Genomic DNA, 26,371 nt, shown 5'->3' with positions numbered 1-26,371 from the left:
TTACCATTTTAAAAAAGTTGATTATAAGTTTTTTTTTAAACAAGAACAATATCAAATGCTACCTAATATGTTTTTTAGGGCCCGCCCGACTACAAAAGATTGCTTCACGCATGCCTGGCTGCAGGACTCCTACCTGATGAAGCTCAGGAGACAGACTCTCACCTTCGCCTCCAGCCGACTTAAAGAGTTCCTGGTGGAACAACAAAGCCGTCGCACAGAGGAAGCCACCAAGCACAAAGTGCTGTTGCGGACCTACCAGAGCTCCCCTCAGTCCCCGGCATCTGGGACTTCTCTGCATGTTCCCAGCCCAAAGTGAGGTGACAGTAAAGAAGCCACACTGAAATAAAAAATCGGAGCTTGTTGCATCTTAATACGTCCTCCGTGAACCACCGCTGTAACAGAGGCAGACAGCCTCGATTCAACAACAGCGGGATTCTTACGTCAAAGAAAATCCCAGTGAAGGAGAAGCCGACCGCTGTGATGTGAATCCACGACGTGCAAACTGCTAATTCACAGGAAGGACACGGGATTTCTTTTCTTTGATTGCACAGTTTCTCAGTCACATTGTGGTTTCCGAAATTGCACATTAATATTCAGTTTAGCCTCGGTCTCCACTCTGCACGATCAGCCTGGAACATGTGTACCATGAATACTTTTACCTTGTTTATGCCACTAAGTTTAGTAGTAGTAAACAACTCATGTGAATGTACCATGATTTAAGCTGCTATCTTATGTATTTTTTGCATTTAGCCACACATTTTAAAACCCAACCAAAAAGATGTTTTGGGTTTGGTTTTCTTTTTTTTCTTTTTTCTTTTTTTGTCATTTGGAAATTGTTTACTTTTTTCCATGTTAATTTATTTGCATGTGCGTATGTGTGAGTGTTCGCGCGCCTGTGTGAGCGTGTGCATGACCATTTTTGACTCACTTTTTTTGAAACTAGCATCATGGCGACAAAAAAAAGGAAAAAAGAAAAACTAAAAATAAGGGGTGTCTTTGTGGTTTGTGTCATACAGTAAACATGAATTGATTTAGGGTGAGTTAGGAATATCTAGTAAAATTTCTTGTTCTGTGGTTAAAACTTAACTTTTAACTGTAATACAGCGACGAAAAAAGGTCCTTAATGTAGATAACATTTTATTCTGAGAAGTCACACACTGGTAAATTACTGTGGTTTCAGTATTACCCAACGGCTGATCAGGTTACCTCATTCCTAATCAGCCTGTCACCAGTGCCTAAATCAGGTTGACATCCAAAATGTTTAACTTGTATATGTGTCTCCACTGGTTCTAATCCACATTTGATCAAAGTAATTATTTGATCACAATATCTGGACTTTATAGCCAAATGCACATGCATAGAGATTCTTTCATGCAGAGGTTTATACATGCATACATACACACAGTACATGCCGTCCTTGTAATAAAAGACCGTCTTGTGTATTGCTCTATCACAGTGTTCCTTTTTTGTATGAATTTGGATGGTTGAAGATTTGTAAATGTACCAATTTGCGGTGTTTATATGTGGAAAAAGTTGAAAATGTTTTTATGAGATGGTATGTAATAAACTATTGATACAATTGGGAATATTAACTTTTTTCTTGTATGTGTAGGATGCTGTTTTAGGTTCACACTTACACTTTGTTTGGTTTTTTTTGCTTTTTTTTTTTTTATTTAAAACTATGCAAACGATTCACTTCTTGTTGATGATCCCCTGGGGAGTGCAGTTGAGCACAACAAATATGACTGAAGCCATGAGTTCATACTTTTAAGTGTTCATTTCCTTAACTTGTTTTCCTGCAATTGAAAGAACAATGCCAGTTTTACATGGGTGGCAAGAAAAAAGAAAGTCTTAGTGGCTATTTTATTGTGCATCATTGGAAAAAAAGACAACATATGCATTCCTAAAATGATTTTTTTTTAATGCTAACAGAAAAGTATCACTCTGCAGAGCTACGTAGTTTTTATGTTATTTTTTAAATACAATATTAGGGATATTTCAGTGCAAGATTAAAAATGCACAAAATATGTATTGAAATACAAACATAACACTTTAAACTAATTTAAGTTTAAAGTGTTTATGTGGGTCTTGAAATACAATGGGTTTTGACATCCCTTGCCCAAGTATGTGTTTTAAAGGTAGAGTGTGTAAAATCTCACCACTAGATGTCAGTAGACTGCAGTTTGAAGTCAACTGAATTCTGTTATCTTTCCACTACCAATTCACATACATAATCCAAGCTGTGGTGGTCACTGTAGGACAAAAGTGTTTTAGTCAGCCGAGAGAGATCAGACAACGTTAAATCCAGACGGTACCCCAGAACAGCCATGGGTGGCTGGTGTGTTTCTACTGTTTGTGTAAAAAAAAATAAAATTCTGTACACACTATATTTTAACATATTTGAACGACATCAACATTTAGTAAAAAAGATAATAAAAAATATACGTCAATTAAATATTTTGCAGTATGTTATGTTTTATCTCCAAGTCACTTCAGGAACCCTAACTCAGGGGTGTCCAACTCCAGGCCTCAAGGGCCAGTTTCCTGCAGGCTTTAGATGTATCCTTGATCCATCACAGCTGATTTAAATGGCTAAATTACTTCCCCAACATGCCTTGACGTTCTCCCGAGGCCTGGTAATGAATTAATCATTTGATTCAGGTGTGTTGACCCCAGGTGGATGTCTAAAACCTGTAGAGCACTAGCCCTTGAGGCCTGGATTTGGACACCCCGCTCATCTAGCAAAGTGACTAATGCCAAAGTTACCCTGGAGTTTCTTGCTGTCAGCCGGCTGTTTAGCATAGCTATTAAGTGCAGCTGCACTACAATCAGTTGATTTCAGAGAGGAGGAAAATGCTTGAGTGGCCTATAACTTTTTAGGAGTGGAGCTATGAATATTACTTTTATTTTTACTGCACAAAAGGACAAGAGCAAAAGTGGCAAGTAATTATATAAGGTACATAAGGTAAGAAAATTAACAAGTAATATATCCTCCTGAGAGCCAGCCTATTCGTTTATGTCCTCTGTAATCGACATTTGTTTTTGGTCTCTATGTTTTGACTTATTTAAGCTACCACACTTAGTCCTGATGTACTAAATAGAGGACATCCTGGGCTTACCATTGATATCTCATGTGTTTAGGTGGCCTCTATTACCTTCAAAGAGGGAGGGAATCACAAAATACAGTTCAATGGGAAGATTCTTTTCCTCGGTTCTCGGGACGGTATAACATGTTACTTTGAGTAATGACCCCAACACTGTTTATGAGTACAATATTCTTTTATTTCTTTTTTTTTTTTTTCTTTTAGTCATATTTTGAGTTTGGTTGACTATTACTTTAAGTTTATTTCTACTGGTTTAAAAAAAATTCTCAAAATGGAAATTGGTCAAACATAATAGTTTTATTTTAATTTTGCAAGACCAAACTGTACATATGTAGTCAGACATACTTCTCTTCGCGGAATCGGAGAAAACGGAGACGACACTTGCGCGACACTCCCTGTCTATAGGCAGTTTCAAGGGGACCCAAACTGGGCGTTTCTTCTGTTGTTGCTGCTTCCAAAAAGTTAAAAAAAAAAAAAAAAAGGGGGGGGGGGGGGGGGTTTGCTCTTGATTGTGCAAGTTTTTTTTACAAACAGTGGTCATTACATGACGAAGGTACACCTACACAGCATACACGCAAATCTGCCGGCGGCTAGTGCGGCATTTAAGGTGTTACAAAGTATCTGAAGACACTTTGGTAAAAGTTTGAGTCACCTCTGCAGGTTTTAAATATTTAATGTGGGTTTTTTTTTTCTTTTAATGTTATAGCCGAATTATAAAGTGCTTTGTAGGCGACATGTTTAAGGTCGTTAGCCGTGCAAAGGGAGCAGGGGCACTGTCTAATAATAGTGTTTGTCTAAAGTAAGTCCGTAGTAGCTAGCTGCTAGCTTAGCTAACTTCTGAGTAACTTTGTTTCGGGCCACTCTAAGGGACCGTCGTCAAAGGGGCAGAGGCCGGCAGGGGGAGCGCTGCACAGAGCCGTGCGCTTACTGCACCACTTTAAGTGAAATGGGAAGCCTTGAAACCTCCATGTTTGTATCTTGAAATTGCAAGCGGAGTTGAGCACCATATTGAATCAAAGTTGCCAACTCCTAGACAAACCTCTTAAAACTTCCACACGTCAAACTTTAGCGCGTATCCCAGCGGACACACGGATCCGAAGAGTAATGGGCGCACTGTAGGTGACTTGTTGCGATGTTTCCCGGGGCGTTTCAGCGTTGTTTTCGCTCACGTTAAGTTGGGTTAATGCAGCACCGAGTCGGCGGACTATCTCTAACTTTAAAGTGTGAAGTTGGCACTCTGGACCAGACCTGGATGTGATGGACAATCCGTCCTCTGTAATCACCCAAGTGAGCCGGGATGAAGAGGGAAATAAAGCCGCGGGAGAGAGGGGTAAGTTGCTTTATTTATTTTATATATATATATTTATTTATTTTTTTAATACCCCCTGTGCAGTCATGTCAGGGGAAAAAAGGGAAAAAAAAAGTTTTGCAACTCCTGAACTCAGAGCCTACGCAGTAAGCTGCTTACGAGCAGCAGCACAGATAAAGCCAGTGTTAGGAAAGTGGACAGAAAACAAGTCAGAGCAATGAAGACCGCGCTGTTGTGTGTACATTATGGCTGCGGCCCTTTGGCCTCTGATGAAAAGTAAAGGAAATGACGTACAGCTGGTTGAGACATCTGTAATAGTAGTCAGATTAAAAGCCTTTCCAGGTCCACCTTAAATCCCTGTTTCCTTGGAGTGATATCATGTCAGATAAATAACTTTTCCTTTTTTTGTTTTGGCAACACCACAAATGGAGCTTTCTGCAGCTTTACCAGTTCGGTGTTCACTCACATGAAAGAGTGCCTCTGCCACCGTGCGCGCACACACAGACAGGTTACCGCTGTAAACTCAAGCTTAGTAAATAATCAGGTGACCTGTCAGTCATCAGCCAAACAATGCTGAGTGGAAGCTAAGACTTTATTCAAACAAGATGCGGACGGACAGACGCACACAGAGGCAGTAGTGCCTATTTTGGTTTTAAAAGTGGAAGATCACATCTTGTAGTCTGGTGTGTTACACAACCTTTTCCTTCCATACTTGGTGTTTACTCGATGTGAAGCACAGCTGCTATATGAAGACAGCGTGTTTGCTCGAATCTAATCGAATCTAGTTTGCAAAGCCCCATCAAATCATACTGAAACTTTTAGTTTCTCTTTCATTGTAAGATCAGGTTTATGCAGTCTTTGCACTTGTGTTTTCTTTTCTGGTGCTCGCTGAATTAAGGGACATCATTTCACTGATCTTAACACAGCAGCGACTGAAAATATGGGCTGAGTGATTGTAAAGATCCTCCATCAGCCTTCTGTCTTGCAGTAAGTCAGCGTTTCTCAACTTTGTGGAGTCAGGTCTGCCCCAGATGTTAATCAGTATGCTGACAGAGTAAATGGAGTTCAGTAAGACTCATATATGGAAGCATCTTTTTAAAACATTACATGCTAACCAGTGCATTGGGTATTTATGGCCAAAAAATAGGATCAGAAGTCAAGAGCTGGTGGTAATACGACTACTATTACTATAACCAGCACAATGTGATAGCCCCATGTTGGTGTTGTTCCTGCTTCATAATAGGAACTTCGGTCCAGGATCAACATTGCAACTGACTAGTGACATTCTCCAAGCAGTTCAGTTAGCATTAACCAGGATGTTGGCTAATGTTCTTTAAACCATGGGTGTCAAACCGGCCACAGCCCAGAATTGCTCCAACAAAGACTCCAGTCTGACCCACTGGACAGGGTTTAGAAAATTTGGAGGACATAAATTTTAGACTTAGCTTACTACTGATAAAGACCTTCACACCACACCAATATCAAATAATGGAAAACTCCTGTTTTGTTATTTTATTTTTTTCAAAAGCAAAATAAAATCTATTGTGGAAATTATTCATATATTTTTTTTAACACTGAGATGAAATTTTGAAATGACACCTCCCTGGTCTGACCCACGTAAGATCTAAGTATTTTGTACATGGGAACGTCAAACTCATTTTACTTCATGGGCTATTTTAAACTGTCTCCAGCAAACCGGGGGCTTTGACAGTTAAGCAGATGCACTAAATCCAAACAAGGTCTGACATTAGGGCCAGAAATGAAACAGGATAAACATACAATTAGAATTGGTGCTTTAAAAAAAAAAAGAAGAAAAAAAGGGAACCATAGCACACATGATTAAAATTCAATAGGTGATGATAGAAGTACAATTAAAGACTGCAGCTGGTGACGGTAGTCGTTGTTGTGCCAGTTCTCCTGCTGCGGCCTGTAGGCGTAGAGGCCCTCCAGCTCACCCTTAACCTGCAAGCAGAAGAGCTGCCTTCACCAGTTGTAGTTCAGGATGGTGGAACTGGGTCTGAAGTTTTTGACTGATCACATGTAACACGGTCCTCTCAGGCACCTAAAATAAAGAATGCTTGGAGTGTAGCTGCTCAGGTGTGGCAGTGGCCCACCTGAGTAAAGTATGGCAGAGAAATGGACCTCAGAGTGTTTAGAGAAACTAGTGTCACCATCTGAGTGACATACATGAAGTAGAAGAGAAATGATGGGTGCAGTTTTCTACTCCAGCAGTTCAATAATGACCTCTAATTATGACAGTATTGCTTCTATGAATAGTTCTCAGAAGGCACTCTTGCTGTTGTGTGTGTGTGTGTGTGTGTGTGTGTGTGTGTGGTTTTGTTTTTGTTTTGTCTCCCCCCCCCCCCCCCCCCCCCCCCTTCATTGTCAGTTAACTGGGAAGCCAAAACGACAACGATAAAGCAAACTGCAGGGTTTGGCTTCTTTCATCCGTCCTCTGGCTTTAATATTGTGTGTTTTTTAAACTTGAAGTTTACATTGTTTAGTCTGCCTTTGTGAACCCACAGAGCCGTTTTAATTTCTCTCTTTTTATTGGAGACTTTTATAGTCGCATCAAAGTGTGGCAGCTGTTTCAAAGGCTTTTGCACTTTCTTCTGCATTGAGACAAATCCCTGTAAATAGCTTGTTATCACTCAAGGCTAATTTGAGATGTATTGTCAGCTCAGTGAATTCCATTATCAAGCACACGGGTCAAGCCCTCGTGCCTTATCCAAACTGTAATGTTAAAGATATTTGGAGGAAGTAAGCCAATCAGGAAAGCCTGGTCATTCACTCCTCAATGTACGTTGTCTGACTAAAGTCCGTTTTTAGCTAAACGGTCAATAACGGGGGTGGAAGTGTCGGTTGCAGGAAATCTTTGAAACGCCAGGCCTAAAATAGATTCAGATAAAGAGCAGATAAGGTGGAGCATCTTATCGTGAGTCTGTGGGCTGGGGATTAATGCACAGAAAGTCATGTCATGATGGGAGCTATTTTATTTTTGGTAAGGTGTGGCACACGGTGTAACGTGTTCAGTGGCCTAATTCACAGAGTGCTAAGTGTAATCTTACTTTTTTCACAGTCTGATAAGCTGGAACTCAGTTTTGTTTTAGTTTTACTTACCTCAGCAGTGTGACAGCAAACGGATGAGCCATGATTACCTGATGTTTGGAGATGATAGGCTGGTAAAGCAATAATTAGTAAATTCTGCTTGTTGTGTTCCTCATAACTTGTTTGTTTATTAGATTGTTTTCTGCAATATTAAAGTGTTTATTTTAGAAGTAACTTTGAATGTGTTTAGCCCCAAGCTAATGTTTAATGCTGTTTTTTTGCAGTGCTGTACTCAGACTGTTCTTTTGTGTTTGAAGTTGCGTTGTTAACACTGTGCTCAAAACCACAATTTAAACACTGATGCCTTTAAAATGAAACTTCTGACAGTGTCGGCTGTTCAGTTAGAAGCGAGTTAATAAAACTGGTCTTAATCTTAGGTCAGCCCAATATCACACCGTTATGTTGTAATGGTAAGAGTCCGACTGGATACTAATATTTTACGATTTGAAACTCCGATATCGACCAACAATTTTTTAAATTTTTTTTTTCCCCTCTTTGAGGCATAAGGAACAGACAGATTTCCCTAATATTTATGTGTAACTATATGCCCTTATCAAGATACAACAGTGCATTTTAAAAATAAACTTGGTTTATTGTCACAACAATGAACAAATTGCTCATTTACGCGCTGCTTGTAGTTTGTGGCATTCGGAACACGTGTGTTCCCAACAGGGAAGTTGCAGAGCGGCCTCCGGTAGACGACTATGCAGCATCAACAATCATAACATGGCAACGGCGTCCCGTCTCTTCACTTTTTAAGATTCTCCTTTAGCTGTTATAAATGCGGATAGCAACATATTGGCAAATAGTAAATATCAGCCTGGCTGATATATTAGTTGGGCTCTAAATGGCATTTGATAAATACTGATAAATACTAAAATACTAATAAATGCACATTAAGTAAAAATGCAAATATCCAGTACAGACATGGTGAACAGTTTGCAAAGTGACAATTGGATAAAGTTGTAGATAATTATGTGTATTGAAGTACCATGAGGGAGGCATGTGATCCCAAAATTCATTCACACCCGAAGGATACACCAAGCAATAAAAGTTATCCTACGCAACAAGAACAGAGTCCCTCAGCAGATGGCATATCCCCTACTGAGCTCTTATTGCTGGATTACTAAGTAAGAATAATGATATGAAGAGAGGGAAAATACTTGCTACCAAGTGTGTTGAAAAATAATAATAAAGCTATTATACATGTTATAACTTTTAGTGCTTAAAGCTGTTGTCCTTATTGCAGGCATTCAGCTGCAGTATGTTCAGCTCCACACTGTAAATTGTCTCTGTTATAATGGGCTCATCTTCATAATGCTCTTCTTTATCAATTTAAACATCCAAGTGTTTTGTTTTTTGTTTTTTCCCCCGCTGAAGTTATTGATTAAAAATACAAATACTGAAGTGAGTCAAGACTCCAGGAAGCAAATAAGGACTTGATCCTTGATGCTAGGAATTACGAGGACCTGAGGGAGTAAATGAGGGAAGGACAAAGGAGGAGTGATGAGTATTCATTAAAGAATACCAGTGACAATAATAATTCAGATGAAATCAGCTCAGTGTACATAGACACTGGTATCAGCTTACCCAAGCTATGCTACAAACACGATGGCAAGCAGCTTCCTCCACTGATACCCGTCTGTTTCCTCTTCCTGTTTTGGCCTGAGCGCGGCAGAGGCCAGCGGAGGGTCAGACGGGGTTTGAATCCACAAATTGAGTTAGAGGGTATTGCAGAGGAGTAATAAAAGAGGCGTGAGAGATGGACAACAGAGGTTTGTGTTGGTAACACAGTCACGTCTGGACAGAGAGAGAAAGGGAGTTTGGTGCATAAAGGGACAGAAACCAAGCCTAATGTGAGACAGAAGAGTGAGGAGCAGAGCTAATCAGAGGTTTACAAGACTGGGAGAAACCCGCACTGGGAGTTTGGGCTTGACGAGCATTCATGAGAGCAGAAATAATTTCAGTAACTCGGATAAAGTTTTGTGGTTGGCGAGCAACTTTTCTTTTTTTTTTTTCTCCCTGTTGGAATGATGTTAAACTTGGTGTGCAGATCTTTTGTCTCCCCCTTTTGGCACAAAGACTGATCCCAAACACTGTTGTGGGTTTATGACATATGTTTTGCATATCAACGACCGGCTCACTAATTGGCTTCAGAAACTGCAGTTAAACCACTCTCCATAAATATAATGCCTCCAATAAAATAAATCAAACACCCCAGGAAACATTATTTCACATTTATTCACTCAGTCTGTCAGCAGGTAATGAAAGTAAAGCGAATGAATGAAAAAATAAGTGAAATGGATTTATTATTATTATTATTATTATTATTATTTGGGCATCTGGGTATTATTGAAAATATGAGGTCGGGTTGTAGTGTATGTGGGATTTTGTTTGTGTGTTGTGGTGTTTTGTTTTTGTGTGTGTGTGTGTGTGTGTGTGTGTGTGTGTGTGTGTGGTTTTTTTTTTTTTTTTTTTTTTTTTTTTTTTTGTTTGTTTGTTTGGCGCCCCACCCCGAGAAGCTGACTATGCTACATATACTGTAGAACTTTATACAGTTGTGTTGAATAAATAACATAAGTCATGTTACAGAAGACTGTCTGAAGACTATAATTTCTTTGGTAAAAAAGTTCTGCTGCACAAATGTATAGGAAAATTAAAAAAAACCATTCTGTATATATCCTGAAATAAAAGAACACAACCACAGCTGACACATTAACTTAGTTAAGGCCCATCTATGCTCCAAGGGAGGGATAAAGGCACACGAAGAGCAGTGAGTCTTCTCTGTGTCAGATGTGCGACTTCACCACAAATCCCATGTGGTAGTAAAGTATGACACAGCTGTTCAGCTGTCTCACAACACTTCGTGTGAAGCTGGCAAAGTGCTGTGTAAGACTGTGAGCTGCATGCTCTGATCTCAGATAATGAGGTCAGAGCGTAAACCTCATAATCACAAAAGTTTGTCACAAACTCCGCCCACCTCCTGTTTTAAACCTCTTGTTTGTTAGTTGCAGCCAATCAGAAGACAGTTTGCTTAAATTGGAAAGACCCTTTAGTATTTAGTAATTATCTGCTTTTTAAAGTGTTTTTTTTTATCATTTTTTTTAAATTACTTTTCAACTAAATGATGACAGCAGTGCTTTAGCTAGAAATTATTTTCATAATTGCAATTACCACAATTGGTGTTCTTTCAAAGTTTCTCATGAGTCTTCCACACATGCTATTTGGAAGGCTAAAACAAACTGCTTTACATGTGTTAGATGTTTGATATTTAAATGTAAAAATGTCATTTAAAAACCATAAGAAAACTTTTTCAGTATGATCAGAGGGGCACCTCAATGTCAACCACATTTAATTTGTGGAATATAGTGGGGCATTTATAATTGGAGCTATTTTGTAATGTGTTTGTTACTGTTCTTTCTGTCTTGGAGCAACTGTGACCACTTTTACTCTGGGATTAATGAGGATTGTGATTTACTTAGAATTTATTTGAAGCTGGTGTTGGTACCTGTAAATGAAATCTAAACAGCCGCACAGCAAACCCATTACAGGAATGAGTTTTGAATACCTGTTGAGCTTCCAGGTACAAAGTGTTCTTTTGCTACACGATGATTGACAATAAGGCTGCCAGCTTTGGTTAATAATCAGTTTCTTGGGAACATCTGGAGGGTTTGTTTTGTGAACAGAAAAACTCAAACACTGCTTAAAGTCCTCTTTGTGCTTATTTTTGCAAAGTAGTAGTTAGAAAAGTGATTTTTATGTAGCTTCCATTTGGGTTTAGAGTTTATAAGAATGCTGTACGTGATTAATGAACCTGAAGTTCAGGTCTTTCATTGCCTTAGCAGGCAGTTTGCATATTATACATACCAAGCAAACAAAGTTTTGAATTGCGTCATTTTGGTATTGAGTAAATGTTGTTTACAGATTGCCTGCGGTGGTTGCTTGTATCATTAATTGATCTAATCGTTGGTATTTTTATTTGGTCCAAGTTTCCACATGTAAGACCTTTTGCCTGCAAAGAGAGAAATACTGAACCACTTGTGTTTAAATTCTTCAGATCTTATTTTGTGTTATTATTTACTTAATAGTTACTGTATTATTTATGGATGTTTTATCTATTTGAAAGGAATAGAAGCTATACATTACACCTTTAAACTGACTAGAAATGTACCTCGAGCCAAAAAAAAGACAATTTAAAAAAACAAAAACCAAAATTCTTGAATTCTAACCACTTCAGGAAGTTGTATTCATTTGAGTCACATGACGTCTGCCTTGTTCTGTTTGGCGCACATCACTCAATAATTAACCTGATGTGCTTAAAAAACCTTTAAAAAAATGTCTCTTTGGCACCATCGCTTCATGTGGTGTTAAAGTGGTGAATTTTCATTGGTGGGGCTCGAGTCTGTTTTTCTGCTGACATCAGAGAAGCAGTTACGCAAGAGGTCCGGTCAGGCACGTGTGTCTCCAGGACGGCCTGTGCACATGACAGTATGAGGAAAGTTGCTGGATGTCCTTTGTACTGTTTTTATACAATCACTGACTAGATGGGGGTCATGAGTTAGGAAGTGCTGTATGCAAGTAGAGTATTTAAGGTATTTCAACACAGGAAGTGTCAAATTAAATTGCACTTTTTAAAAAGAGTGTTTTGGTCATTTACGAGGCAAAATTTTGGGGGGTAGCTACGAGTTGAAATGAACAAACACAGCTATTTTACTAAAAATAATATGGGACTGGGATCATTTACCAGCTTAGATGGTGTGGTAAAGTTTTCACCGTGTGTGTGTGTGTGTGTGTGTGTGTGTGTGATTATGGAAAACTGTGGTCTTGGAGATACTTAAGCCATTTCCACACACGCACTGCAGCCCTGAAGTTTTCCAGACATTACCCAATGGACGTGTATGCAAGTACACATGTCTGACACAGTTAGATATGAAACCTTTAACCTTCCAGACCGCTGGTGCAAAAACCATGTGATGTCAGATTGTGTTGATTTGCACCAATGTGAGAATAAAGCAGGTAATGGCAGGCTGAGTAAATTTATAGCCAGTCCTGGGCTTCGTGCATGCTTGATTGAGGCAGCACCCTCGACTAACTGTAGTGTGAACACGTTTGATGCAAATCATCTCCCGCTGTTTGCTAAATTTGAGAAAGGGCATTTTCATACGTGAAAACTGTGACACTTTTCCATGAAAGACCGCTGTGTACTTTGGCAAGGCTTTGCATATTTGTGGGCACATTTTGTCAACAGTAGTAATAGTGAAAGATGGTCTTGAAAACTTCACAAGTGTGTAGTGTAATTGAAGGTTTGAAGGCAGTTGTGGTCAGAATAATTACCAAATTATTACATGAGTATTACACTAACCATTGAGGTTGCAGCTGTTCCGAGTGTCGGAAAAGTTATGAAGGACAATTAGAATAAAATAAAATAAGAATAAATACAGTACACAACTGTACAGAATAGAATAAAAATAGAATACTATATACAGTAGAATAAAATAGAATAAAATATACAATAGGATAAAAATAGAATACAAATGCTATATACAACAGAGTGAAAAATACAACGGTGCCAGAAAGATTATTGCACATTTGTGTTATTGCACATTTGTGGATGTGTGTGTATGATCAGTTAAAGTCTTTGTTGTGGAGTCTGACAGCAGTGGGGAGGAAAGACCTGCGAAATCTTTCCGTCCCACACCGTGGGTGCCGCAGTCTCCCACTGAAGGAGCTGCTCAGTGCTGTCACAGTCTCATGCATGGGGTGGGAGATGTTGTCCAGCAGGGATGACAGCTTAGCCACCATTCTCCTGTCACTCACAACCTCCACTGGGTCCAGAGGGCATCCTAGAACAGAGCTGGCCCTTCGGATCAGCCTGTTCAGTCTCTTCCTGTCCCCAGCAGAGATGCTGCCACCCCAGTAGACCACGCCATAAAAGATGGCTGAGGCCACCACAGAGTCATAGAAGGTCTTTAGGAGTGGGCCCTCCACTCCAAACGACCTGAGTCTCCGCAGCAGGTACAGCCTGCTCTGCCCTTTCCTGTAGAGGGCGTCTGAGTTATGAGTCCAGTCCAGTTTGCTGTTCAGATGAACACCAAGGTACCTGTAGCTGTCCACAGTCTCAATGTCCATACCTTGGATGTTCAGTGGTTGCAGTGGAGGATGTTTGTGCCTGCGGAAGTCTACCACCAGCTCCTTGGTTTTACTGGCATTGATCTTGAGGTAGTTCAGCTGGCACCAGTCCACAAAGTCCTGAGTCAGTCCTCTGTACTCCTTGTCGTCCCCATCAGTGATGAGGCCGACTATAGCAGAGTCATCAGAACTTCTGCAGGAAGCACTGGGTGGAGTTGTGGGAGAAGTCTGCAGTGTAGATGGTGAAGAGGAACGGAGCCAGAACCGTTCCCTGTGGGGCCCCCGTACTGCAGACGACCCTGTCCGACACACAGCCCTGAGTCCTCACATACTGTGGTCGGTCGGTGAGGTAGTCCAAAATCCAGGTAGTGAGGTGATGGTCCACTCCAGAGTTCTCCAGCTTGTCCTTCAGAACCGAGGGAAGAATAGTGTTGAAGGCACTGGAGAAATCAAAGAACATGATTCTCACAGTGCTCCCAGCGGTCTCCAGGTGAGCGAGGGAGTGATGTAGGAGGTGAATGACGGCATCATCCGCTCCAATGCCAGGCTGGTAGGCAAACTGAAGTGGGTCCAGTGATGAGCTCACAAGGCGCCGAAGCTGAGCCAGGACCAGCCGCTCCAGGGTCTTCATCAGGTGGGATGTCAGAGCCACCGGCCTGTAGCTGTTGAGGTCCTTGGGGCGTGAAGTCTTTGGCACTGGTACAACACAAGAGGTTTTCCAGAGCTGTGGGACTCTTCCCAGCCTCAGGCTCAGGTTGAAGAGGTGCTCCATCACACCACACAGTTGGTCCGCACAGGACCTGACGACCCTCGAGCTGATGCCATCTGGACCCGCTGCCTTCTTGCCATTAATCCTCCTCAGTTCCCTCCTAACCTGGGTGGTTGAGAGAGACAGTCTGGAGCCTTGTGTTGATTGTGTATTGGATGCTGTTTTTGGGGGTGGGGAGGAGTGAGCAGGGTGAATAGAGGAGGTGTGAAGTGTCAGAGGTGGAACAGCAGCAGTGGGGGTGGTTGAATCTGCAGCCGATGTTGGAGACTGCCTCATGGCTGAATCAAATCTGTTGAAGAAATGATTCAGTTCATTTGCCCACCTCACATCCCTCCCAGGCAGAGAGTTCTGATGTTTGTGGCCCGAGATTGTTCTGAGGCCTCTCCAGACTTCACCAACGTTATTTTGCTGAAGCTGGTTCTCCATCTTCTGCCTGTAGCTATCCTTCCCATTCCTTATCAGTCCCCTCAACTCTCTCTGCACCCTTTTCAACTCCTCTTTGGATTTGAAGGCCGCCCTCTTCTGCTTGAGGACAGCTTTAATTTCCGGGGTAATCCAAGGTTTGTTGTTGGAGAAACACCGTACAGTCCTGGTAGGTACGGTGTTATCCACACAGAAATTAATATAGTCCGTAATGCACGTAGTAAGGCTGTCGATGTCCTCTCCGTGGTCGTCACAGATCACCTCCCACACAGTCGACTCAAAACAATCCTTAAGAGCCTCCTCGCTCTCCTGCGACCATCTCTGTACTGTGCGGGTGGCTGGTGGCTCCCTGCGCACTAAGGGCTCATACACAGGGACAAGGTGCACCAGGTTGTGATCAGATCTGCCCAGGGGAGGGAGAGGTGATGAACTGTATGCCTCTTCAGCATTGGCATACAGTAAGTCCAGTGTTTTATTGTCTCTGGTTGGGCAGGTCACATACTGGGTGAAGGTGGGCAGTGTGGAGTCCAGTGAGGCATGATTGAAGTCCCCTGATATTATGAGGAGGGCTCTCGGAGATTGTGTTTGCAGTCTGCTGACCACTGAGTGGAGAGTGTCACAGGCTGCATCCGCGTTGGCCGAGGGGGGGACATACGCTGTTATCGCGATAACATGCGAGAATTCCCGGGGCAGGTAGTACGGACGCATGCTAACGGCTAACAGCTCAATGTCTCTGCTGCAGAGTTGTTCTTTTACAGTGATGTGCCCAGGGTTACACCATCTGTCATTCACAAACACTGCCAGTCCCCCTCCTTTCCTCTTACCGCTGTCTCTTGTCCTGTCCGCTCGAAGCAGCTGGAATCCCGGTAGTGTCACACTCGTGTCCGGAGTTAGCGGTGTTAGCCACGACTCCGTTAGCATCATGATGCTACATTGCCGGTACTCCCTCTGTGACCAGGTTAGCGACGTGAGCTCATCCAATTTATTGTGCAAAGACCGTACATTTCCAATAATTACAGAAGGAAGAGATGGTCGATAACGTCTCCTTCTCGGGCGACGGCGCTCCTTCCCAGCACGACACCCCCGTCTTTTCCTCCTCAGCTCGCTGGGAATGTCGGGTCTGTACGCCGGCAGTACTGCTGTGGGACGCAGCGCTAACAGCTGATCCTTACTGTAAACAAAGGATCCCTGCTCTGGGTCCCCACACACGGGTGAAAAAAGTAGAAAAAAAACTAAGAAAAACGACCAGAACTAGCACAAAACGGTAGAACATGGTTGCAGAGTCTAATTACTAATACGTTAGTTATAGAAAAATTACGAGAAGAAAAGATAAGAAAGAAAGAAACTCGGAATGAGCAGAGCTGCTGTAACAGGCTGCCGCACACGGGGGGCGCCGGAAATGAAATAATTATACATTTTACTTCTGTTTTTGTTTTGGCATTCACATTTTTACCATGTCATGGAAGAAACAAGATGCTATATAGTTGATCTTTATATTTATGTATAGTGAAAATGTGCAAATGTCTTTAAATTGTGAGGTTTTACGCATCAGGCCATAATAAAAATAATCTGGTACTTGGCGTGTCTTTAAAATGAGGTAAACATAACAACTGTTATGCTGTGTCATTATTTTAGTTACCGAATGATGCTAAAATGCTGAAGCAGCATGTTTAAAAAACTAAGAACAGCCTTACTGCGTCCATAGGAAGATAACTAGCAGCCAGGTGCTGCTAATCAATGCACTTTAATAACTGATCATCAGTAGACGTGAGCATCTCTACAAAAAGACATTGCTGGTCTGGAGCATTCAGGTGTGCTAACTAAATGCCAAGTAGGAAAGACAACATAAGTGATCTTAGAGAAGTAGAGGTGCTCCCCATCAATGTGGGAAGGTTTATAAGTTTGAAGTCTATTATTCTACAGTGAGAAAGATTATTTCCAAGTGGAAAAAACATTCCAGATCCCTGCCAGTCTTCACAGGAGTGAACAACCCAGAAAATTCACCCTGTTTGTCAGACGATGCAATGCACAGAGATATTGCAAAAAACCAAGAGCTACATCTCAGACTCATTAGACCAGCGGTCCCCAACCTTTCTCGCGCCACGGACCGGTTCATGCCCGACAATATTTTCACGGACCGGCCTTTAAGGTGTCGCGGATAAATACAACAAAATAAAACTAGTACCGGTGCCGAAAAAAAGATTTATTCATAACACACGTGAAAAGACCCAGGAAAACCGAGTTAACGATAAAAACAATAACAAAATAACGCTAAAAACTGATAAAAATCCTGAAAACCATGCATTTCACACCTGAGCCTCAACTCTCGCGGCCCGGTACCAAACGACTCACGGACCGGTACCGGTCCGAGGCCCGGGGGTTGGGGACCGCTGCGTTAGACCTCAATTAGTATGTTAAAGTTCATGGCTTGTTTGAAAGCGCTGCAGGAGAGTGCTTATTCTGTTTTAGGAGACCGTGTTAGGTTTGCAAAGTTGTAACTGAGCAAACCACAAGACTCTTAGAACAGTGTGTTTTGGACAGACAAGACCAAAATCGAAATCTTTTGCTGTAATGCACAGCATCATGTTTGGAGAAAACCAAACACAGCATATCTGCACAAACACTCCAACTGTGAAGCACGGTGGTGGGGGTGTGATGATTTGTGCTTGCTTTGCAGCCACAGGACCTGAGCACCTCAGTCATTGGTAAACAGAGGAGTTCACGGTCGATTCAAAGTATTCTAGAGTCAGATGTGACACATCTGTCTGACAGCTAAAGCTTTGACCAACAGGCATGCAACAGGACAATGATCCAATCACATCAGAAAATCTGCAACAGAATGGCTGACTCAACCTGATGTAAGGCCTCACCACAGCAGGATTTCAGAGAGCCATGCATAAATAAATGCCCACAAATTTCAATGAATAGAAGCAACATTGTAAAGAAGAGTAGGCCAACATTCCTACACGACCACGCAAGACACAGCTAAAGTCATACAGAAACCCATTAGTGCTGAAAGTGGTTCTACAAACTACTGAATCATGGGGTGTGCTTAGTTTTTTTTTTTTTTTTTTTTTTTACACACTGCTTCTGCATTTTGGCTTAGTCTTTACTACGTGGTAAAACCTAAGTAGTTTTATGTCTTAGTGTATTACTTTGTTTGATCAGATGTGAAGACTTTAAGTAAATGTCTGTTTTGTGCCTGTGTGTTCAAAGCATACCGATAATGATAATAAAGAGATTCCCATGCACCTCTTAATATTAAGAGGCTTTCCTAAAAGACAAGCTGTTAAAGATTCTGTATGTTGTAATTACTGTAAGCTCGACAATTTCTTGATCTATCATCTTCTTCTGCAGGTTCTTCTCCCTCTCTGTCTTCCAAGAAACCCAGGAGTGGAGGCCTCTTCTCCAGCCTTTTCTGCTGCCTGTGCCGGGACCAGCCTGAGCCGCCACCAGTCAACAACAACGCCCCTCTCTTGGTAGAAGAGAATGGAACAGTGTCCAAGGTGTGTTTTCTCTGTTGCCCTGGCTCGATTTTTATTTGTTTGTGTACTTTTGCAGTCAGCTCATTATTTTGTGGTTTCTCTTTTTGAAGATCCAGGCGAAACCACTGCTGCCTCCAGTGAAGTCAAAAGACTCCGGAAAGATCTGTGTGGTTATAGATCTGGATGAGACCTTAGTTCACAGCTCTTTTAAGGTAACGCGGGGGAATGATAACACGCTGTAGACTGAGTTATACAAGCAATTATGTTCAACTTCAACATTTGCAAGCGTGTTCTTTAATTTCCTGCTTGCGGAACTAAAGGATGTGTGTGTTCAGAGAGGCTTTACAGCACTTAGCTGTCCCCTGCGATCACATTACATCATTATTTAGTTACGTTTAGAACACAACAGTCCAAGATCTGCACTTTTCCCTCCATCTGGTTGCTGTTGGCTCTGGCAGTGACATTTTTGTCGTGGCTGGCAAATGCCAAACCCAAATAAACACAGTCGCTCCCGCATCTGCACACATACTGGCGACTGTCTCAACCCATGTCTGTCTAGCAACAACACTAAGTCGGTTCATGTTTTAGCATGTAAAAGGCAAAGTCCAGTGTCTGTATTTGTTTAAAAAAGAAAAGTATTTTTTTGTTTAATAAGTATCTCACCCCTCTTTGTTTTTTTTGTTTTTTTTTTGTTTTGTTTTGGTTAGCCTGTGAACAATGCAGATTTCATCATTCCTGTGGAAATCGATGGAACAATACACCAGGTAATGCTAGCATCATCAGAAATATTCATATTGTCATCCGCTGTGCTCATGCCTCATTGTCATTTTGTCATTTCGGTTGTGTGACGGCACTTCTCTTGAGCGCAATTTGCTGAGTATAGAAGGTGATGTCAGCGTTTAAGGGATTTGAGGATGGCTGCTTGGAGTCCGATGACACACGATGGGTCTGGGCCTGATTCAAGTAATCCAGGATAGGTTTGTTCAGACAAGCACAGCCTATTCCGGATGACTTGGTTCAGGAACGCTGCCCTGAGCTGCCAACACAGCAGCAAGGAGGGGAAAAAAAAAAAAAAGATGGAGGAACAGCCCAGTGCTTGTCTTTCTGTGAGCTACAACTGCATCTTTCTCATTTAGCTTCAGTTTAGCTTGAATGTCTGCTACTAACTTTGTGGAAGTAAATAAAATGTTCTGCAAAAATGTAACATCTGTCCATTAGAAGTAGTCTCCAGTCATGAGCTGCATGTTGGGTTTCCCTTTTTTTAAATAACATTCACTTGAAACGTCCTCGGGCAGTTGGAATTTGTAGAAACATGTTACATTTTGAGTGTATGGCATGTGTGCGTGATACTGATTTAAAGATTCCTGCATCTTCCAGGTGTATGTCCTGAAGCGGCCCCATGTTGACGAGTTTCTGAAGAGGATGGGGGAGCTGTTCGAATGTGTCCTCTTCACTGCCAGTTTAGCTAAGGTGAGAAACCACCTCATCGCAGCAAGCTGTGCTGATTATTAATGTATGGTTGGCTGATTCCCTGCAGTTGACAGCAATAAACTCGGAGGGAGCAGAGAAAAGCTGAATGTATTCAGGGAAGTTGGCTGTAAACAGTTTAATATTTTGAATCCTTTAAAATAGACTTGGGGCGTTATGAGAGAGTGAAATGAGAACAGGTCCTTCGAGCTGCTTCCTTATTTCCCGAGGGGTTGCCACAGCAGAGGGAACCGCGTGTTTGATTTGGCACAGATTTCATACCGGATGCTGCCTTCCCATTTTTCTGTGCTCTGGGACTTGCACTAGGAGCACACTACCTTGTGACCCCCTGAGGCTGGGTTTGTCTCGCTAGTCTCAACCAGGATCTTCATGTGTGAGACCTGTCAGTGACCCCACCCCCCCACGTTGGCAGACCTCTGGTCACTAGGGGGGAAAATTACGGATTTCCTAAATGACTAAATGATAGTTGACTGGCTGAAGTTTGCTAGCTGTTGTTTGGTGAACTCGGTCACAGAGAGGGTGTTGCACTAAAAACCTTATTCTGATTGCGTTGGTTGCTAGGAGATTGACGCAATTGTCCACAGTTTGCATGGAAGATGGCAACTTGGCTGCGAACACTCTTGTTAACCATCAAGGTAGTATAACTTGGAAGTGCAGCCCAAACTGAAAAGATTTGCCTTCAAAGTAAAACCTATAATTTCAAGATCTCTGTTTATAGTTGCTATACAAACTATGGGCGGCGACTGGCAATCTGCTAATAACCCAAGCAATTATAAGGTTTTCAGTGCAGGACTCTGATTTCACAGTAACCATTTTATATTTTAAATTTTTTCCCCTAGTGACCAGTGGCAGTCAGGCAGTCTCAAACCCGTCTCTAGGTCTGTGTGAATGTGTTAACCACGTGAATCCCCATTTCAGGGTGATGGTGACAGTAAAAACTAATACTATAAACCAGGGGTCGGCAACCCTGGGCACGCGTGCCACAGTTGGCACGCGAAGGGTTAACTGAAGGCACAACCATAGCTGGACTGGCCATCGGGCATTTGCCCGGTGGGCCGATGGTGTGTTTTTTTTTTTTTTTGTTTTTTTTTTTGTGTGTTTTGTTTTTTGTTTTTTTTCCGTAACTGTATAAACAATGAGAGGTGGTGGATTGGCCAGATGCTGGCCGATGTATAAAAATAACCCAGTTGTTTGGTGGTGGCTATGGCGGAGCTGCCACAAGAGGCCAGGTGGGTGAGGGAAAGGGGAGGCTGGAGGAGGAGAGACCCGAGGCGGCCGCCGGTCCGAGTGTCAGGTGAAGTTAACTTCAGGTAAGAAGTTATGACCTGCAGTCTATCTGGGTCAGATATAAACCAAGTTTAGGTGGAGTTTATTTCCGTTATGCTGACTTTTTACAGTCAGTTACAATAACTCGTACTGCGTACTAGCTAGCATGACAGAGTTTATATACAGCTGGGTGGGTCCTATGATGTTACTGATACTGAACTTTATTTTATTCTTAAGGTTAGTAGAGTTGCCAACAGTCCCGTAAAAATGAAATCGTCCCGCATTCAGAGAAAATATTACGCGTTTCGTATTGAGGTGAAAAGGAACACAGTTTGTCCCAGACTTCAGCTAGGATGAAAAAAGACACAAAGCTGGAATTATTCTGCGTCTTTGCTGCACATCTGCCTCTTTTTCTCTCATTCAATCATGAAACTGATCAATGATCAGCTGATTGGTATTTCTGATGCAAGTCCCGTCTCTCGTTTGTTTATCGCCCACTTTGCGCCAGAAAGAGGAAACCAGCGGATGTCGCGCTAAACGACAGCAGCGCGTTTAAGCTTGGTCAGCTGTTAGAATTTATTTAATATTACTTTCTCGTATCAGCTGATGTTTGCTGGAGCCACAGCTGTAAAAGCTGCTGGTCATGATATCGGTTTGGATATGTGGTGAGAGGGAAACATGGAGATGAAACCAGGAGATGTCCTTACTGAATCATCAGAGCTGAACAGGTGATGGAGAAACAGGTTTACCTTTTAGGTGACATGAATGAGTTGAAGGGAAGTTATGAACTGTTTCTGAGAGACAAATAACACCAGGATCCTTTTCTACGTAGCTGACAGCTGGTAACTGTGCAGGGGCGGGTCTAGCAAAGTTTTGCCAGGGGGCAGGTAGGGCATTAACAGGGAAATGGGGGCAAAGTTTTATCTGATGTGCAACGTATAGAAATCATACATATACCAACAAGACAGTGCTCATCACTGTCACAACAGCGTTTGTTTTCATTCAAAGGCTTTATGGCTTTTCCTATAATACCTGGTGGGCCGGTCTCTAGTCAAAATGCCTGGGCCTTTTTTTTTTGTCCCAGTCCAGACCTGGGCACGACACGCAGTGAATTAATCTGAGAGAGTGCATTAAAAAATAAATGGCCGGGCCAGCGGTGCACATAGCAAATTAGCTCGCATAGACACATTAGTTGTGCCGCTTCTTAATGACGGTATCTTAGCTAACAACCCCAACTACCAGATTCAACTTGTAATTGGCTAAAAATCACTTAGCCTACTGGTGAGAGGGACATTGCTAGCTGGCAGTTTTTTTCAAGCGATGTTGAAATTTCCACATTCTCACACTTTAAATGCTTCAGGAGATCTCTGCTCAGCCCAGCAACTGTTAATATACAGCGTTATTAAATTTATTGCTAATGCAATTATATGGCACATTGACTTCTGAGGATATTTTAGATGGCACTCGTCATCAAAAAGGTTGCCTACCCCTGCTATAAACTGATACTAAAAATGGAAATATCAGTTGTATCTACATAAAGATTTTGCTTTAAATCGAGCATGCTTCTCAATCAGTATGCAGACCCAGTCTCCGATCTCCTGGACAAGTGGGGTGCTTTCCGCTGCCGCCTTTTCCGGGAGTCTTGCGTCTTTCACCGAGGGAATTATGTCAAGGATCTGAGTCGCCTGGGTCGTGACCTCAACAAAGTGATTATTGTGGACAACTCCCCTGCCTCCTACATCTTCCATCCCGACAATGCAGTAAGTCTTCTGGACAGCACGTAGGATTGTTCACCTGCTTAAGTTGCTTAAGCAAATTCATAGTGTTACCCTCAAAGTTGTGGTTTTTGTTTGGGGGGGGGGTACAGTTTCCCAATTTTGTAACTCTATTAAAACAAGTATTGCACTTTTATTGAAAGATGTAGTTTAGGGGACACTAAGCCCAATTTTAGCGTCCCACTTTTACTTTATTTATTGTTCAAATAAAAAAGGCATCAAGTAAATAAGATAAGAAATTTGATTTATATCTATATTTGTTTAATCTCCACAACGACATTGATGCTTATGTTTTTGTTCAGGTGCCTGTGGCCTCTTGGTTCGATGACATGTCCGACACAGAGCTGCTGGACCTCATCCCGTTCTTCGAGAGGCTGAGCAAAGTGGATAACGTCTACACAGTCCTCAAGCAACAAGGGACCTCAAGCTAACGCCGTTTGACTTTTTCATCTCAGCTCTGAACAAACCGGCGTACTTAAAAGCAAAAAAAAAAAATCAAAAAAAAAAATCCCCCAGGAACGCCACACCAGCCAGGCACCAGCTCCAGCTATCACTGCCCACCAGAACAGACTGCTTCACAGCCACCAGAGCCATCAAAGCAACCGTCCCACACACCAAACCAAGCTCACCATGGGGGAGCCTTTGGTGACGTTTTGATGGGGTCGACACTGCCACCTCCTGGTCAGACAGCAAACTGTCTGCAAGTTGCCTTCCAAGAACCAGCTGACGCCAGTGAATGGACGAGAGGATGAATGAATGTTTAATGGCCTTTCTGCAGCCCCACTGGACTTTCAGTAGAGTAAACAAAGCAGAGGTCTGTAGCCACGATTCCTCTGGACCCGGGTACTGGACTTAGACTTCTCATGGATGTGATTTGGCAGCCTGATTGCACAAGACTTGCAGGAAGTTTCAGAAAGGTTTACGTTTCTTGATCTGTTGGATTGTTGAAAGGGCAGGTGGGAGGTATATGTACTGTAGATGTCTTTTAAGCATTTTGGTCTAGCGTTAGGTTCTTCACAGCCTAATTTTATCACACTATCTGTCTCCAGTCAAAAGCATGTGATCCTCAGTTGTCATATTTTTAGAGCTTTTAGAGTGACGTGGTCAGGTTTTTAATAGTCATGAGTTATCAGTGTTATGAATGAATCTGATTTTTAAAAGGTTTGTCTTTTTTAAATTCAGCTGGCATTGCAAGCTCAGACACTATTACAAGTTGTTAAATGAGCGAATAAAAGGTGATCGGACCACTTTAAAAGTAATATAATCCCTTTCACCGCAGAGTAAATTTATATGCTAAGCCCATATTAAAAGATGAACACGTGGGCACGATTTTAAGTATTTTTACTGTCTGTGCAGCGGGAAAAGGAAGTCTGATTCAGAGCACTGACTCGGGTCGTGACTGCATTATTTTATCAGAAACCTCACACTAATCTTTGAGTATCCATCCATCTGCATTTGAAAGTGACAGAGCAGCTGTTAATGGATCTGGTAGATGTTAGCCTCCTGCTTTAAAGCCACACACAAACCTGAATTTGTCTTCTGTGTATTTACAGACTGTAATTGGATGGTTAAAAGAAAGTTTTGTGATGTTAAAAAGAAAAGACACTGGTGGGTTTGTCATGATCTTCAAAGTACTTTATCTTTTTTTTTTCTTCTTTTAAATTGTCTTTTAAGCGGTACACAGAGGCTGGAAACTATTTCTAAATTTGGGTCATGAAATAGGTTTTGAGGAGGGGGGGGGCTGCCGTGAGTATCCCAGTATATGGGAGGGCACATCTTTGAAAACAAAGTGTTGTTTAATATAGCACAGGTTTTAAAGGAGCTATCCACCCCAAAACAACTTAAACACTACAATAAACTGCTGTTAGTGATGCCTCATACTGGATGTTTCCTTATGTTTTAAACCTGGCAGAGATCTGATAGTGTGCAGATAGTTTGATGTTTTTGGAAATGTTGAAAAGCCAGTGCAGCTACAGCAGATCTAAAGCTAAGTCTTTAAATGTCCATTTTATTTTATTTTTTTCCCCCCTGTTTTCTTTTACACAAAACTGCAGAAATTTGTATTTCTGCCCGCAGGTAAAAACTTAGCAGGGTGCAACAGCTTGATGCTAGTCTGCTCATCAAAGTTATTAAATGCATGCTGGGAATTGCAGGAGTCACTGATTTTTGCAGTTTACCAGCAGTAACAAAGAGTGGAAAGTGTGAGATGATTTTGGGGTGGAGTCTTCCTTTTTTCTTGTGCACGTCTGTGTTGTGTATCTGTATTGTATTCTGCCCGCTCAGTTTTAAGGAGCAACGCGGTTGCTAACGGGCCTTGCAGATCAGTGCGATCGCCCTCGTTTGCGTTGACAATGTGTTGACACTGATGAATGAATGTGGTGGATTTGACTTAGCAGCCTCGATGGCAGGCTTGTGACGTGACTTCGCCTAGATGAGGAAGGGGTGATTAAATCCACCACCTTAAGAGCTATTATTACTTTTTTAAAAAAAAATGTTTAACAAATTATTGTCAATCAAGATTAGCCTGTTTCATTTCTAAATAATTAACTGATTTTTACTGCCGCCTTTTATTATTTTTATTTTTTTTCCCAAGAGTCATCCTCTTATAGAATATTTACAGTATGTTTTCCAAAACGGGAAGACATTGCTCTTGCTGTTTTCTTGCAGGACCTGGTCGGTTACCTTGCGTACGAGGAGGGAGAGATATGGATCAGAAACACCAGCAAATAACTAAAGAGTATCTTACCGTTGTAGGCACATAACAGGGTAACAGGTTTAAAACGGTGTTTCATGAAAGCCATCATCAAATTACTGATGCCGCGTGTGTGGAATTCATTGGCAAAGACGAGTATTTATAGGAACGCTGAGTCATCTTGTTAATGGATTACATGTAAAACAGGTTGTGTCACTATGGGGGCCCATTCACTGATACTGTACTTCTTACACATTCAGTAGATATGTATATGTTGTTTTTGCACAGTAATAAAGCAAATGAATTTCATTAATATATGGAATATTCATGTTACTGTACTCATGATTCAATAGCTGTAACATTTTTTTTTTTTGTTTTGTTTTTTTTGACCTTTGTTGTTTTATCATACCAAATTCTGTATGGACTGTATGTAATAATGCCCCCCATAAATGCTTAAGGAAACATGGTCTAAGGTGCTGTTCTGTTTTTTGGGGGGGGGGGAACATTTTCATTTTCAAGTCTGAGGAAGTGGGTTTGTTACATTTAGTGGTGTGGTTTTGTGTTTGGTTTTTTTTGTTTTTAAAAAAAAAAAAAAAAAAAAAAAAAAGCTTGACAGCCACCCTTCCACTGAGATTTCTGATGAGGATTCAGGGAACAGTAGATGATCAGCTGAAGGTTCAGATGCATCCCTCAGGTCCTGTGTCAGGGCTTTGTTGCCCCCGCCCCCCTCCCTCTTAACATCTGGCTTTTTTAAAAAGGAAGGAAAACTCAGAAAAGGCTGTGCAGGGCTGCAACTGACCTTGATAAACAAAGAGATGGTTCA

At 41.8% G+C, this 26,371-nt stretch overlaps 2 protein-coding genes across 3 annotated transcripts in view; both read left to right on the top strand.

Annotated features, from left to right (window-relative positions):
- LOC134619988 (striated muscle preferentially expressed protein kinase-like) overlaps positions 1-2,437 on the top strand; it is a 37,974-nt gene extending 35,537 nt beyond the window's left edge. For both annotated transcript variants that reach the window (XM_063465834.1, XM_063465833.1), the window contains one exon: positions 79-2,437. In XM_063465834.1, the coding sequence (XP_063321904.1) occupies positions 79-316 (238 nt within the window). In that variant the 3' untranslated portion in view covers positions 317-2,437. The remainder of the gene's footprint in view (positions 1-78) is intronic.
- A 1,647-nt stretch (positions 2,438-4,084) lies between these two features.
- Positions 4,085-26,015, top strand: LOC134620802 (carboxy-terminal domain RNA polymerase II polypeptide A small phosphatase 1-like). Its single transcript, XM_063467103.1, has 7 exons — positions 4,085-4,434; positions 18,200-18,348; positions 18,438-18,539; positions 19,035-19,091; positions 19,705-19,797; positions 22,656-22,841; positions 23,159-26,015. The coding sequence occupies exons 1-7, from the start codon at positions 4,362-4,364 to the stop codon at positions 23,285-23,287; spliced, it is 789 nt and encodes a 262-aa protein (XP_063323173.1). The 5' UTR covers positions 4,085-4,361; the 3' UTR covers positions 23,288-26,015.
- The last annotated feature ends 356 nt before the right edge of the window (positions 26,016-26,371 follow it).

This window comes from Pelmatolapia mariae, linkage group LG23, assembly GCF_036321145.2.
Source record: "Pelmatolapia mariae isolate MD_Pm_ZW linkage group LG23, Pm_UMD_F_2, whole genome shotgun sequence".
In the NCBI taxonomy this organism is placed as follows: domain Eukaryota; kingdom Metazoa; phylum Chordata; class Actinopteri; order Cichliformes; family Cichlidae; genus Pelmatolapia; species Pelmatolapia mariae.
This window is presented reverse-complemented; position numbering and strand designations above follow the sequence as displayed.